The 17,048-nt window shown below is 44.1% G+C and overlaps 1 protein-coding gene across 1 annotated transcript in view; it reads right to left on the bottom strand.

Moving 5' to 3' along the window:
- Positions 1-16,115, bottom strand: part of REXO1 (RNA exonuclease 1 homolog) — a 78,639-nt gene extending 62,524 nt beyond the window's left edge. The window contains exon 1 of the mRNA XM_084614790.1: positions 15,854-16,115. Within this exon, the coding sequence (XP_084470916.1) occupies positions 15,854-16,019 (166 nt within the window). The 5' untranslated portion in view covers positions 16,020-16,115. The remainder of the gene's footprint in view (positions 1-15,853) is intronic.
- Positions 16,116-17,048: the final 933 nt, after the last annotated feature.

The raw sequence follows: 17,048 nt of genomic DNA on the forward strand, positions 1-17,048 counted from the left end.
AAAAAATTCCTTTTAAAAAACATGTTATAGCTCTATATAAATGCTTATCACTAAAACCAGAAAATGTACTAAACTCAGATGTATTCCAGAAGAGACCAGTGTGCTTTGAAATGAATCCCACTTAAACAACTTTTCTGGGCAAGAAGAATAGAAAATGTGGAACAGGCTTCCACAGAAAGTTAGGGTTTTTCCCCCCTTAGTTGTAGTTATGCTGGTGGTGTTGGGTTTTTGTTTGTTTGGGTTTTTTGGGGGGAGCAGGGCACGGAGGGGGTGTCAATTCTGCAATGGCAATGTTATTCAAACAGCTTCATTTCGGCCAGGAGCAAAAGGCTGTAGCATCTTCTCCAGTATAATGGTCATTCTAGTTTTTGCAACATAGATGAAGATAGCAAACGAAGACTGACATTATTTATTAAACATGATGCAGCCAGTACAAGGTCGCCTATTTGATTTAAAAACTTATTTTCCAATGAATCATTCTGCATCAATAGATGCTTTGTTTAAAGGCAACCTAGGAGTGTGTATATAACATGCTTTTTATTTGGAATACAGAGCCCTTCTGTTTGATCAATTCCTACCACTGAAGTTTATAATTTGGGAAGAAAACAGGCTGCTTTTTGCATCTGTATTGCTCAAGAGGGAGCAAATATCTTGCTCTCAAAGGCAGCACAAACTAGAGGAGCTAAGAGGTAGCTGCAGGGGAATCAGAAATATTAAAATTTTGGGCAACTGAAGTCTCGCAATGCCAGACTTGTAAGCAAGACATTAATCTTTTGTTACAGTGACTATCAGTCTCGGGCATCTAACTGTTCAAGGTAGCGGTTTGGAAACATTTTCAGACAAAAACAGCCATTTTTGTGACAGCCAGAGCAACTGTGCTAGATTAACACCATGCTTATGTTCACAATGTTAGTGCTGACCATCCCGACAACCACTGCAATTACCAGAAAAAATTATCCCCACTGGAAGAATATTTTTGAGCTTTAGCTTTAATATTTCTAGAAAGAGAAAAGCAGTTCCCACAAGAAGATATTATTTCACAAGAGGCTTTGCTTTTCTGTGAAAATGGCAAGATTTCATCCTAGCAACAAAGGCTTGGCTCAGCAGGTTGAACTTCGTGATAAAATACCACAAGTATGTGCTGGTGGAAATGGTGACTTCTGGCAAAGACCTTATTCGCAAATACCCAAAGCAGAGTTTGACAGCTTTACATAGCTCCAATGATGAAGCTTAAATCCCATAAAGGGCGGAAAATAATTAATAGTAGAACATTTCAAATAAGTGGTTCAGATTAAGTAGGTTTGGGGGGGGTGTACATAAGAGGAACCAAAAGCAAGCTTTTTTTATTTAAAGTACAGTTGCAGTCAGAAAACTCACACTGTAACCCTTCTTATTCAATGTACCTGCTCCTCGTGTGTAAGTCTTACCTGCATGTTTATTCATTCATTGATAGTGCACCTAACACCATAGCATCTAAGCGCATTACAAAAGTATCAATTTATAAACAGAAGAATAAAAGAAGACAATGCCTTAGCAAGAGATTTGACAAAACTGCCTCACTTAAATTGTGTGATTTTTTCAACGTACTATTGCTACAAATAACACCCAATGTGTCTAAGTGAAAGATTAGAGAAATATCGCTGTATTTTTTCAAGTTTGCTTACCTAGCACATCTGACAGCACTTACTGTATTGTAAGTTCCATGCTTTCCCCTGTAGAGACAAGCAGTTTCTCCTGTTTGTGTGGACCTTTCACACAGCAACAGGGAACAGAGAAATGCGATTATTTTTTTAAAAGGCAAAGTGTAATTGTAAAATCACTGGCAGGGGAATCAGAGCAGACACATTATCTAATTAATTTAACTTATGTTTTAAACTGAGTAGATTCCAAAGTGGCAGTGCCCACTTTAAACTCAGGCTTCAAAGGGGCATCTGTGACAGGTTCCCCCAGGGTGCCACCTGGAACTGGGGTACCACTGAGCCCCCTGACCCACCAGCCTGGGCTCCCTTCTACACTGTACAGTACTGTTATTGACAAGCCCTCTGGGCTTCAGCCTGCACTTTCACCAGCACACCTACAGGTAGGGACACACCCAGCTGCAGCACATGAAGGCAGGTTCTTTAACAGGCCCCTGCATGGGATGGCTTCAGCCAGTTCCTAAGGAACACACTCCCTCTGGAGTATAAACCCAAAATTATACTGTCCTGCACTGCACAGGGAACTGTACAGAGTAAGCTCATAAAATTCGCCCCCTCCCTCAATGTGGAGAGGAACATGCAACAGCTTTCTCCCCCTGAGTTATGACTCCTACACACTGGTTTTAGATAAAGCAAAAACAAGTTTATTAACCACAAAAGATAGATTGCAAGTGATTATAAGGGATAGCAAACAGATCAAAACAGATAAACAAAACAGCAAACTAAGCTTAATATATTAAATAGACTGGATATGAAAAGCAGATCCTCATCCTAAGTGATGACACAAGCAGGCTGCAGATTCTTAAGGGGCAAGCTACACATGCTTACAGCTTGGAATCCCCAGGTGTTCCATTCATAGGCTAAAAATCCCTTTAGCCTGGGTCCAGCACTTCCCCCAGTTCAGTCTTTGTTCCTCAGGTGTTTCCAGGAGTCTTCTTGAGTGCGTAGTCAGTGAACAACCAAGATGATGTCACTCCCCTGTCTTATATAGCTTTTGCATATGGCAGGAACCCTTTGTTTCAAAGCTTGGTTCCCACACCAGTCCGTGGAAAAATACTGACATCCCAAGATGGAGTCCAGAACCAGGTGACCTGGTCACATGTCCCACAGCCATTCCTCACGGGCTGTTTGGAGCACTCACAGGAAGGCTCACCAGGTGGGAGCTAAGCTTCTCCTAAGGCCTATTGTTTCTTCCTAATGGCTCATTAACCTGAATGGGCCCTTCCCAGCCAGCCATCTAGACAGAGAGCATTTTGCCTAGTGGGCGTTGCCCAGGAATAGCTACATTTGAAATAGATACATAGTCAATATTCATAACTTCAGATACAAAAATGATACATGCATGTAAAAAGGATATATTCAGCAAACCATAACCTTTCCAATGACACCTCACGTGCCTTGCCTTGCATAAAATATATAACTATGATATAATTATATCATACTAATATCACTATGAAGAATATGGCGTGCAGTGTCACAGCATCCACACTAGGAAAAAAGGTTAGTTTGCATCTCCTCCTCCCATCTTAGCTAACTTACTGTGGACAAGGCAGGGTTTTAACATGTTAGCAGGTCAAAATGAACACTATATTTTACCACACATTCGCTAACATGTGGTAAAAAGCCACCTTTTTTCCTAATGAAGATCAGGCCTAAGAAGCCACGAGAGGGAGCAAGATCAACAGTCTCTACCAAGAACATCTTGACAGTTCTCTTTTTGCTTCCAGTTCACAAGAGGGCATCTCTACCCAAGTGCTTGCTTTACTCTCGGGGCACTTTCAGAGACAATACTGCTGTGAAAGAGGCTGCAGCGTTCTATGCTGCCTCACACAGACCTCTGCAATGTCAGCTAAATCTTTATTGCTAAAAGATGCAAGAGGCCAAAATAACAGATAAAAAAATAAATGATAGCATCCACTGTTTGTCAGGCATATACAAAAACAATAGTTTATGCGTTTTCCATTGCAACAGTTATTAATGCCCCTGTGCTGTGATAATGTGAATGATACAAAAACCACCAGATTAACGTCAAACTTTATGGCGGGAAAAAGTCATTCCAAAGGGGAGACTCTCAGTAAGAAGGAAATTTTCAAAGTTGCGATAGACCACCACAAAGAATTTAAATATAAAACTATATTTAAAGAGTGCTAGTGTACTTAACAGAAAAAGAGTGCACAAAGGGAAGACAAGTAAATACTGGGACTGTTGCCCTTAGATCAAAGTGGCCTTCCTACCCCTAATCTTTCGTACCAGACAGATTAGTAGTTGTCTGGTAACTTTTTTACACCCTGTGACAGGATCTTAAATATGTTTAAATTCTTAAAGAGGAAATCTAAAGACCTCCAATTAGTCTGGCTTAAAATAATTATTTTCCCTCCAGTATTAAAAAAATAAAGTTTAAATTAACTATTTTGAAAAAGCACAAGCTGAGAGTAATTTTCTCTGATTCAGAAAACAAAAGCACCTGTAAAGTTTTCAGAGCCCACTACAAAAATGGCATGTCAACTTAAAGCTGCTACTTCAAATAATTATTAGTAAGTTAAGTCTTGCTTACAGTTAGCGGAACCAAAATAAGGATCTTTTAAATATTCTGATATCCTCGCTTCTCATTCAAGTATCTCCTAGAAGCTCACTTTTGCCATAACGGCCACCAGAAGCAACAATTTTTTCTCTGTTTAATCTTCAAAGTCAATTCCTCCCTCTGGGTTTCTCATTAGGTCCTTTCTTCTTAGTATCTGCTTTTTATTTCTTTAAACTCTTTAGGGCATAAACAACCTTATTTTCTATGTCTTGTGCTGCACTTAATTAAAAAGATGTAGTACTTCAGTGGAAAGTCAGTTATTCAGACTTCTAGAAGAGCAAAACTGAAGTTAACTGACATATAAAAAGAGCAGTTTTGAAACTTGAGGGTGTTACAGTTTAAAAAAAATCAAGTTATCTGTTGAAAAAGTTTGACTAAAAGCAAAACTCAAACTGTATTTAAAAAAAAAAACACATTTCACTGACTCAAAGCCTATATTAGAACAAAGTAACTGATTTACAATTTTCAAACACCTGCAGCTCAATCTTTCCAGATACCACAATTAGTAAGTACAACATTCTTCAGGTGGTTTTAAGCATGGAACCTATGAGTTAGTTTCTCGGAAAAGGGTCAGATCTTTAAAAATACTGGAAATATTATATATCTATAACTTCCAGAACAGGACTGAGGTTTTGGGTAGTCTATTTATTTAGACAGAATTCTATTCTGAGGGATAGAAGTATGATGTTAATACACAAAAATACTTCAATAGACAAGTTTGCTTGTAGAAAGCATTTCTCTGTAACTGCTTCATGTACTGAAATCCACATCAAATCACAAGCCAACTCCAAATACACAATAATGAAAATTTCAAAGAATTACCTGATTTCTCCACGGTTAATAAATAATGAAGATATTTGTTCATGTTTTGCTTGAGGATTTTAATATCTATTTTGTATAGTCAAGGCATTCAAACAAATGCTTATGTCACAATGTGCTGCTGATCAGTACACTGACAGCACCTTCTGGGTCGCAAAGATAATTGTGGCAGGAGGGCAGGACATAGTAACTTGCTGAAGTCCCGCCCTCACCCTCATTTACTCTAAAGCGAAATTATCATTTCTACAACAGTTTCTCCATCCTCCTGCCCACCCCCCTGGTTTCCTTATCAGTGTTATTAATATCACCTAGGGAAATTTTTAAAAAATTTATTTTCAATATTTACTCTACTTACTTTTTATATATCATTCAGCTTAGACACTGAAAATTGACTAGTCAATTTCACTTCCTGGCTCTCATGCATTACCCCAATGTTGCAAGTTTGATCTGTGAAAATTACAGGGGAACCATTTAAATATGAAGCAAAATATTTCTAATTAGAGGGATCTATAAAAGCCTTTTTGTTAAAAAACATGCACAAAATCTAATTACTGAGCCTAAATTACCTGAGAACATGTCCATTTAACATCACACAGGCAGGTCTCAATTGACAACAAAATTATAAAACGTAAATGTAGTTCTGTTGAGTTCAATGCAATTAGTTGCCTAAGTAAAGCTATGTATGTACATACATGTTTGGAGGAATGGAGGCTAAAATACTGGACCTTTCACAATACATAAAATAAATTTAGGATAACAGCCTCTGATAGTACTGAATAAAAGCTTCCAAATGAACACTTGTCAAGGCATCCCTAGTCCTTGCAGCCCTGCACTGGGCCCCTCTAATAGACCTACTCTCTGGCTGTTCAAATTCAGCCTCCAGGTGTTGAACCTCCGAGTTCCATGCCTGAGTGAATCATTCATCCTTCCCTTCACAGATATTGTGGAGGGTACAGCACGCGGATATAGCCGTGGGGATGTGGTCATCGGCCGGGTCCAGCTTCCCATGCAGAGAGTGCCAGCGGCCCTTTGGGCGGCCAGGGGCACGCTCCACACTCATTCTGCACTGGCTCCGCCTGTTATTGAGCCGCTCCTTGCTGCTGTCAAGGCTCCCTGTGTAGGGGTTCACGAGCCATGGCATTAAAGGGTGGGCGGGGTCTACAGGGATCACAATGGGCATTTTGACTTTCCCTACAGTGATTGCAGGGTTGTGAGTTCAATCCTTGAGGGGGCCATTTAGGGATCTGGAGCAAAAATTGGGGATTGGTCCTGCTTCAAGCAGGAGTTGGACTAGATGACCTCCTGAGGTCCCTTCCAACCCTAACCTTCTATGAATCTATGAATCAAAGAAGCCTTTAGAACAATCAGAGCTGGATTGTGCCTGGTTTTATGCAAGTGTAAAAGGGAGAGGGTATGGGGGAGAAAAAAACAACACAATGAGCCTTCCTCTCCACCACAGCCCTACAGCCCTGAGAAGAAGCTACACCTAATCTGCTCCTTGCATGAATCTAAGCACAAGGACTTCATGAGGTTAGCTGTGACAGCAGGACAAATCTCTCCCAAGTGGGTGGGGAGAGCCAGGGATCTGCCTCCACCAGTGGAGACTGCCCTGGGGGAGCACATGTTGCACATTTGCAAAAGGTGGCAAAGTAGTAACGCTTCCAGGAACTACAGAAAGCATCATGTCTGTACCAGGGGAAGAAAATTTGCTTCAAGTAAGTTTCACATTCTAGCAGAGATCAAACATGGAAGATTTCCTCCCCCAAAAATAAACATTTTAGGAAGTTATGAATATGTGAAAACACAAGTTTGAACGGAAATTGTTTTGCATATTTACCAAATGAGGGCAATACATGCAGCCACTCTGAAAAGTGAGGTATTTTAAAAGCTCCATATCTTGACATTCTCCATTCACAGGGAAGTGAAAGATGTTAAAAAAGAATAAAACATTCCAAGGGGCAAGTAACATGTTGAATTCTCAACTGTTTTGCCATGTAACATTGCTACATAATTTACCATATCTGGCAATTTAATGAAATGACAAGAAATCTCTGACTACTGTAAAACCAATATTAAGATCAGTTTATTAAATGAAAAGACATGCTCTTGACCTTGCTATCAAGTGGTTTTTCCAGTCTTCATTTCACAAATCACAGCTGTAATCATTACCTATCTTAAGTTGACAGTATTTTGTTACTTTCGTCAGTGCTAACAGATACTAAGCCTTTGGAGCTACCAGCCAGCCTGACTTCCTAGAGTCTTTAGAGAGCTTTGTCAAAAGATTCTACCCAACCTTGGAATCCACTTAAAATATGGAAACCCACAATAAAAGCCTGCATTTAATTGATCTGAACTCTATTCTACAACTACATCTAAACTACGAGCTAGGGGTGTGATTCCTCTGCTCATGTCCACATGCTAGTGGGAGCACAAACAGTAGTGTAACTGCAGCAGCACGGGCAACAGAACCAAAGCTTAGCTGTGCCAAGTTCAAACCCACCTAAAACCAGTGCCCAGACCTCTGCTGCTGCTAAACATGCTACTGTGGCTACACTGCTATTTATACTCATTCTAGCTGGATGAGAGCTAGCGCAAGTTTGTGTCCACAAGCAGAGGAATCACACCCCTAGCTTGTAGTGAAAAGACAACCTACATCTGTTGCAAGAGAAGATTAATAGAATATCCAAGTTGGAAGGGACCTCAGGAGGTCATCTAGTCCAACCCCCTGCTCAAAGCAGGGCCAATCCCCAATTTTTGCTCCATTTCCCTAAATGGCCCCCTCAAGGACTGAACTCACAACCCTGGGTTTAGCAGGCCAATGCTCAAACCACTGAGCTATCCCTCCAAAGTTTACCATTTCTGTTAATTCTATTTCCCTTTCCATATAGCATTAAAAAAAAAAGTTTCCTAGGAGAAATAAAAAGGGCATTCCCAAAATTCATTACTGAATGTAATAAGACCACAGAGTATTAATTCACATGCCATTACAATATGTGATGTATTAAAAACCAGAGAGATCAGACAGATAAAACAGAGGCCTCAGTCCTGCAAACACTTATGCGTGTGGTTGGGACTACTTATACAAGTGAAGCTAAGCACCTATGCAAGTGTTTTGCAAAAATATTTTGCATTTCGCAGCATCCTTTTGTGGATTTTCTCACTATTCATGTTTTTTCCTCCACCCAGAATAAAAGTTTTGTTGTTTTAAATGTGTGCATTTCACTCATTTCTTTCCTAAAGTTAATAACAGGTTTAAAAAAAGTATTTTATTTAAATTTATAGGAAAGAAATGCAAAGCTGTGTGTCATCAAGCTTTTCCATGCAAACAGCAGCTATTTCTCAGCTCCCTGTCCTATCTAAAGATATAAGTAAAGTGTTCTTTAAACTTCTCAGTTGTGTTACTAACATGTCAGTTATTAAAACAAAGAATTTAAATTTATTTCTCCCTTCCCCAATTCTTCATTTCACTGACCTAGGTCACCAAAACCAGGTTAATTAACTTCTTGTTTTTTATTTTAGCAAAATGGTACAAAGTTTCCAATACACTCACTGCAGGAAACTGTGTAAGTATTTTCACTGACATTCTTTACATTTAGTAATAATATTTCTATTAATAGTTTTATCCCTTAATATTGTGTATATTTTGGTAATATCCTGCTTCTATCACCATAGCAACTGAGAACCTTCTTTGTAAAACTGATTGGCAATAGCAGAGTTTCTAGGTGACTTTCTGAATCCCTTTGGGTTTACTAAAATTTCTGCTTGGAGTATGGTTAGGTTTTTGGTTAGTTTATTTATTACCTTTGTGTGTCTCTGCTTGTTTTTGGGAGGGGGTTTTAGGAAGAAGGGGCAGGTAGAAGGAGGGGTTATTGTTGTGTCATTCTTGTGATGACTGAAAGACTTTGTCAAAATGGAAGGTTCTGCAGCATCTCCCAAAAGGAGACTGCCAAGTTGTTTTAATATTTAATTTATCTCCTGTATTTTATTAAGTATTACCCTGCACTTCTACAATCTAACCTTCTAGCGTTTTACAATTAACCCTCAACCTTCCTGTGAGGTAAGTATTTGTTTTATAGATAAGGAAACTGAGGAACAGAGACATGAAGTGAAAGGCACACTGCATCAGTGACAAAGTCAAGAAAAGAACTAAACAGTCCTGGTTCCTACTGTTCCCAGCTTTAATTACTAGACTATACTCCCTTCTTTAAAGGAATTCTCAAGGATGCGTATTTTACCTAAAGAATTTGCAAAATCCTTGGAAGCATTCTAAACATATAACTCACCCAGCACAAAAAACCATGACAGGGTTTTGATCTTTGTTTAGCAAAGACACTTACTCATGGCTTAGCCTGGTCCACTACCATACAGATGTTCTGCACAATGTAACTATCTGTATGTATTGTTCTAATGTAACTGTTTCCAGGCTAGGCGATAAAACTTCTGCTCTTTCAATCCTACTCTGATAGCAGAATCACATAGGTGATGAGAACCTCAGAAATCCATAGCTGGATTGTAGCTTTGTTTTCAAACCAGGACAGAGAGCACCAGTCTTTTGATAGCATCAAGCAAAGACCATGCTCAGAAGTGTCAAATAGAAATAAGGTTTGGTTTTCTTTTTTAAATGTTCACAAACAAAATATTTGTTATGCTTTATGTCTTTTCAGCTCACACAAGCTCTAGACTTTCACAAAACAGAAAAACTGAACAAATAGCTGGGGGGGGTTCCCCCCCAAACCACAGCTATAGAAAGCAACGCTTTTGGGAAAAAAGACAGTTATTTGCTTCCTACATTTTCAAAGCACTTCACAAACATTCATTAATCTTCACACCCTTCTCACGTGCCAAGTGGATATTACCATCATTTTACAGATGAAAAAATTAGGGCAAGTCATTTCATGTAAGGTCACACAGCTAGTCAGTGGCAAAGTCAGGATTAGAACTCAGGATTTCCCGATTCCCAATCCTGCACTCAATCCTTCTCACAATGCCTTCTCCCAAAAGGCATATCTGATATACTATTTCAAGTGTATTACACATCACCCCCAGGAATTTACCCACCTTTCAGGAAATATTTTAGAGATACTCCCCTCAAACCGGACACAATTTCTATTACTGCACAAATGGAACCTAATGGTTAATAAATAAAACAATATTTCTACTCTAACTATTCATATACTTCAGTATCCAGTTCAAACTTGCCCTCACTGGGCTAAATCACAGAATCATAGAAGATTAGGGTTGGAAGAGACCTCAAGAGGTCACCTAGTCCAACCCCCTGCTCAAAGCAGGACCAATCCCAACTAAATCACCCCAGCCAGGGCTTTGTCAAGCCAGGCCTTAAAAACTTCTAAGGATGGAGAGTCCACCACCTCCCTAGGTAACCCATTCTGGTGCTTTACCACCCACCTAGTGAAATAGTTTTTCCTAATAGCCACCCTAGACCTCCCCCACTGCAACTTGAGACCATTGCTTCTTGTTATGCCATCTGCCACCACTGAGAACAGCCAAGCTCCATCCTCTTTGGAGCCCCCCTTCAGGTAGTTGAAGGTTGCTATCAAATCTCCCCTCACTCTTCTCTTCTGCAGACTAAATAACCCCAGTTCCCTCAGCCTCTCCTCATAAGTCATGTGCCCCAACCCCCTAATCATTTCCATTGCCCTCCACTGGACTCTCTCCAATTTGTCCACATCCCTTCTGTTGTGTGGGGCCCAAAACTGGACACAGTACTCCAGATGTGGCCTCACCAGTGCCAAACAGAGGGGAATAATCACTTCCCTCGATCTGCTGGCAATGCTCCTGCTAATGCAGCCCAATATGCCATTAGACTTCTTGGCAACTATGGCACACTGCTGACTCATATCCAGCTTCTCGTCCACTGTAACCCCCAGGTCCTTTTCTGCAGAACTGCTGCTTAGCCAGTCGGTCCCCAGCCTGTAGCGGTGCCTGGGATTCTTCCATCCTAAGTGCAGAACTCTGCACTCGTCCTTGTTGAACCTCGTCAGATTTTTTTTGGCCCAATCCTCCAATTTGTTTAGGTCACGCTGGACCCCATCCCTACCCTCCAGGGTATCTACCTCTCCCCCTAGCTTAGTGTCATCCACCAACTTGCTTAGGGTGCAATCCATCCCATCATCGAGGTCATTTATGAAGATGTTGAACAAATCCAGCTCCAGGACCGACACTCTGCTTGATACTGGCTGCCAAACAGACATTGAGCCATTGATCACTACCCATTGAGCCCAACGACACAGCCAGCTTTCTATCCACCTTATAGTCCATTCATCCAATCCATACTTTAACTTGCTAGCAAGAATACTGTGGGAGACCATATCAAAAGCTTTGCTAAAGTCAAAGTATATCATGTCCACCGATTCCACCATATCCACAGAGCCAGTTATCTCATCATACAAGACAATCAGGTTGGTCAGGCATGACTTGCCCTTGGTGAACCCATGCTGACCGTTCCTGACCACCTTCCTTTCCTCCAAGTGCTTCAAAATGGATTCCTTGAGGACCTACTCCATAATTTTTCCAGGGACTGAGGTGAGGCTTTCCAGGGACTGAGGTGAGGATGACTGGTCTGTAGTTCCCTGGATTCTCCTTCTTCCCTTTTTTAACGATGGGCACTATATTTGCCTTTTTCCAATCTTCCAGGACCTCCCCTGAACACCACAAATTTTCAAAGATGATGGCCAATGGCTCTGCAATCACATCAGCCTATTCCCTCAACTCCCTCGGATACATTAGATCCAACCCCATGGACTTGTGCATGTCCAGCTTTTCTAAATAGTCCTCAACCTGTTCTTTCACCCCTGAGGGCTGCTCACCTCCTCCCCATACTGTGCTGCCCAGTGCAGCAGTCTGGGAGCTGACCTTGTCTGTGAAGACCGAGGCAAAAAAAGCATTGAGTACTTCAGCTTTTTCCATATCATGTCACTAGGTTACCTCCCCCATTCAGTATGGGTCCCACACTTTCCCTGACCACCTTCTTGTTGCTAACATACCTGTAGAAACCCTTCTTGTTACCCTTCACAACCCTTGCTAGCTGCAACTCCAGTTGTGCTTTGGCCTTCCTGATTTCACCCCTGCATGCTCAAGCAATATTTTTATACTCCTCCCTAGCCATCTGTCCAAGTTCCCACTTCTTGTAAGCTTCCTTTTTTTGTTTAAGCTCACTGAAGATTTCTCGGTGAGAAATCATGGGTGGGTTTTCCCTACGAGTAAGAGGACAGAAAACTCCCCAAGTTTCCATTTGCTGGGGTGCTTTCAGATCAGGGAGGGAATGATTGGCATTTGCAACCTCTGTGCAAGGCTGTAGGGGGTTCACCCTTACAACCTGCAGATATTAGGAGCTCTTCTTCTGGAGGCCAGGGCTCCTCCATTTGTCACCCTTCAGAAGACACAATTTGATGACTTCAATAGCTCAGACATAGGTGAGGTTTTTCGCAGAAGTGGTGGGTAAAATTCTGTGGCCTGCGTTGTGCAGGAGGTCAGACTAGATGATCATAATGGTCCCTTCTGACCTAAATATCTATGAATCTATGACAGGAGTTCGGCCCACTGGGAGCGTGCTATGTAAATTACAGATATTTTAATGCTATCCCCATCAACCATTCATTTGGGGGGAGGTGGGGGGGGAATAATACTACCTGTGGTTGGAGAGGGAAGGAGAATGATGTCATGAAGCAGGTATTCCCTCTTATGCCCTCCCTTCACCTAGATCTGCCTGGGGTTCATATCTTCTACTCAGAAATGGAGAAGTAGACGATTTGGCCCCTTCTTTTAAAAGCGCCATGAACTGCCTGCAGTCAGTCAATTGGACTCACTCTCCTCCTCCCTCCCCGCAGAGATCTACATTGGATAAACTCCTGAATATTTTTTGGGTGGCACAATAGTAATGGCAGACCCAATGTACTGCTTGGGCATCATGGCTGATGTCCACCTTAGAAACAAACACCCTATATACACTGGATTTGTTAGAGCTTTATTATTCTTTACCCCTGATTGCACCCTTGGGGAAAAATCCTATTTGCTTGCAGGCTGCTTTTTCACTGCTCTGGCCTCATGTGTTTTCATGATCTTTTGTAAGGCTCCTTTAGAATACAAGCAATTCAATTGACAGACAGCAACTCATCTTGAATAAGAGAAACTGTCTGATCTCAAAAAGATGGTTGCTTTCTAAAGAAAGTCAGAATACAACAGAGAAAACACCACCCTCTAGTGTAAGCTTTAAATGTAACCTCACAGATCAGGGGAGGTACAATACTGCACATGAAAGGAAATACTAAATCAAAGCATAGTCTCTTTAGTCTAAATCCATCTCAGATCAAATGAGCTAAAACAAAAGGGTTGTTCCCTCCCCCAGATTTTAAAGTATAGAGTACTTTGTTCTTAAAGACATTACACACGCTAACAGTAGCGGTGCCAGCAGCCTCCTATTAAAGGGAGTGCCTTGGAGTCGATTTATAATTACTCTCCACTTCTCAACCCAAATCCACATATATAAAAGGGTTCTACTGAAAAGAATCCCTCACAAGAAGAATGATCAAAAAAACCAAGGTTATCTTTCAGACATCATGCTATATGAATGTATAGATTCTCTATCATCCAAAAGGAACTCTAAGTGCTGTACGTACTACAGAAATTGCTTCACATACCATCACACAAATACCTGAATAAAGTTGGGTTTGGATTTTTTGGGGTTGAAAAAAAGGGTGTGGGGGGAAGAGCATAGAGTTGGTCCCGGGCACCTAAGTCAGTTAGGCTCTTTCGAAAATGCCCACAAACTGATGGAAAAATATTTCCAGCAATAATCATCAAAATGTACAGATCGGCAAAGTAAGAAAAATGCTGCTTGAGAACTTTTAAAGTCTGATTTAAGGATAATTATACTGGATTTTGTTTGCTCATTGTGATGTCGGCAATTAATTTTTTAACTGTTATAAAGCTTTAACTTTTTGAATCCCAACGTTTACGGTCATTAAATAATTACTGTCCCCCATAATTTCCCACAACTGTGAAAATTTAAATGAATAAAAAAATGCTTCAAACCCGTAATTCTGCACAACTGGGAAATTTTAAATTGATAACAATCAAAGAAGATGCTTAAAAATCAACCTCAAGCGTATCCATTGAAATTATAACAAAATTAAAATTGATTTCTGCGAAAGCCTAGGTATATAAAAAGGTCACATCAGCAGCAGGACAAACAGACTAGGTGACTTAACAGGTCGCCTCTATGTCTATCACCTATATGATGACTAATAAAGGACCCTTGGAGCATAACAGGGTGGGAGCTACCCTGAGGGGGATTGCAGTTAAGAAGTGAAAGGAAACTGTCCCCTCAGCTGACCTGTAATTAAGGACAGGGTGACAGTGAATGAGCGATACATGGAGCTCTCACTGGGGAGTGAGGGCTGGGAAGGGGGAAGAAGGCTTGTCAACAGAGCTGTCACTCTGGGGAGAGCTGCAACCTGTCCCTATGGTGGGAGGAGAGGGGGAAGAAGGAACCGGTCATATTTTGTGGCAGACAAGGAATTTGTCACTATTTGGGGGGGATGCAGCAAAAAAGGAACCTGCCACTAAATTTTGAGGGAGGATGGGAGGAGAAGGCACCAGCTGGTACATATCAGTGGAGGAAGGGAAGGCACCTGTCACTATATTGGGGGGGTGGGGAGAGGAAGACACCTGTCGCTACATTTCGGGGGGTCGGGGGAGGGGAAGGCATGGGCCGTATATTTGCGGGTAGAAAGCACCTATGACTACATTTTAGGGGGCAAAGGGAAGACACCTGTCGCTACATTTTGGGGGAGAAGGCATAGGCCATATATTTTGGGGGAGAAGGCACCTATCACTACAGTTTAGGGGGCAAAGAGAAGACACCTGTAGCTACATTTTGGGGGAGAAGGCATAGGCCATATATTTTGGGGGAGAAGGCACCTATCACTACATTTTAGGGGGCAAAGGGAAGACACCTGTCGCTACATTTTGGGGGAGAAGACATAGGCCGTATATTTTGGGGGAGAAGGCACCTATCACTACAGTTTAGGGGGCAAAGAGAAGGCACCTGTTGCTACATTTTGGGGGAGAAGGCACCGGCCATATATTTTGGGGGAGAAGGCACCGGCCATATATTTTGGGGGAGAAGGCACCGGCCATATATTTTAGGGGGCAAAGGGAAGACACCTGTCGCTACATTTTAGGGGAGAAGACATAGGCCGTATATTTTGGGGGAGAAGGCACCTATCACTACATTTTAGGGGACAAAGGGAAGACACCTGTTGCTACATTTTGGGGGAGGGGGGAAGGAAGGCGTGGGCCGTATATTTCGGGGGAGGAAAGGCACCGTCAGTATATTTCGGGGGGGGGGCAGGCACCTCTCGCTCCATTTCAGGGGAGGGGGGAAGGAAGGCCCGGGCCGTATATTTCGGGGTGGGGGGGCAAAGCACCGGTCAGTATATTTCGGGGTGGGGGGAGCACCGGTCAGTATATTTCGGGGTGGGGGGCAAAGCACCGGGGGGGGCAAGGCACCGGTCAGTATATTTCGGGGGGGGGCAAGGCACCGGTCAGTATATTTCGGGGGGGGGCAAGGCACCGGTCAGTATATTTCGGGGGGGGGGCAAGGCACCGGTCAGTATATTTCGGGGGGGGGGCAGGCGCCTCTCGCTCCATTTCCGGGGACGCGGGAGGCCCCGCCGCCCTGTTTCGGGGGGCGAGGCCCGGGCCGGGGGCTCCCGGGGGGCCGGCGGGGCGGTACCTGCGCCGGGCTTGGCCCCGGACTCCGGGGCGGCGGCGCCGCGGGCGGCCGGCGGGTGTCGGAAGTGGCAGTGCGGCCTCCGGCAGGGCGGGCCCCCCGCGCCCCGGCCGCCGGCGCCGAGGAAGGGGCAGTCGATGCCGCGGAAGTAGCCGCTGGGTCGCAGCATCCCGCCGGCTCCGCGGGGCGCCGGGCGGCTCCGTCCCCGCCTCACACGGACAGCCCCGGCCGCGGCCCCGCCAGCGCCGCCATCTTGGGGAGCCGGGCCCGGCCGGCCGAGGACCCCGGCGAGGCCGCTGCCAGGAGAGGGCTGCCCGCGCCGCGCCTGACTGGAAACCCGCCCGGCGGGGGGGGGGGAGGCTCAGTGATGGGGGGAGGGGCTCAGGTGGCGCGGGGGGAGGGAGATGGGCAGGGTTTTCCCTCCACCGCCCCCACGCTCAACTCCCCCATCCACCCCCACACCTATCAACTAGCCCCCCCCCGCCACGTAAATTCGATCACCCCCAATTCCTGGGGAAAGCTCAGACAGGGTGCAAGGGGGTGGGGAGAGAGATGGGGGAGCAAGGGGGAGGGGAAGGAAAGGAGCTGGGGTGCAAGGGGGAGGGAGATGGGGGTGCAAGGGGAAGGGAAGGAAGGGAAAGGGGGTGCAAGGGGGAGGGGAGGGAGATGGGGGTGCAAGGGGGAAGGGAAAGGGGGTGCAAGGGGGAGGGGAGGGAGATGGGGTGCAAGGGGGAAGGGAAGGAAGGAAAAAGGGGTACAAGTGGGAGGGGAGAGAGATGTGGGAGCAAGGGGGAAGGGAAGGAAGGAAAAGGGGGTACAAGGGGGAGGGGAGAGAGATGGGGAGCAAGGGGGAGGAGAAGGAAGGAGTTGGGTGCAAGGGGGAAGGAGATGGGAGTGCAAGGGGGAAGGGAAGGAAGGGAAAGGGCATTCAAGGGGGAGGGGACAGAGATGGGGTGCAAGGGGAGGGGAAGGAAGGGAAAGGGGTGAAAGGGGGAGGGAGATGGGGCAGTGGGGTTGGGAGGGGAAGGGAGACAGGGCCATGGGGGGAGGGACAGGCAGCACAAAGGGTAGGGAGGGACAGGGAGGAAGAGGAGGCAGATAAGAGGGGAGTGGGTCGAAAGGCTAAGGGGCTGGAGTCGGGGAAGGGGAGTCTCCAGCCCATAGGACCAGCAGCAGCCAAAGCAGGAAGAGGGGAAAA

Source organism: Lepidochelys olivacea (genome assembly GCF_965140295.1).
Source record: "Lepidochelys olivacea isolate rLepOli2 genome assembly, chromosome: 25".
NCBI lineage: Eukaryota > Metazoa > Chordata > Testudines > Cheloniidae > Lepidochelys > Lepidochelys olivacea.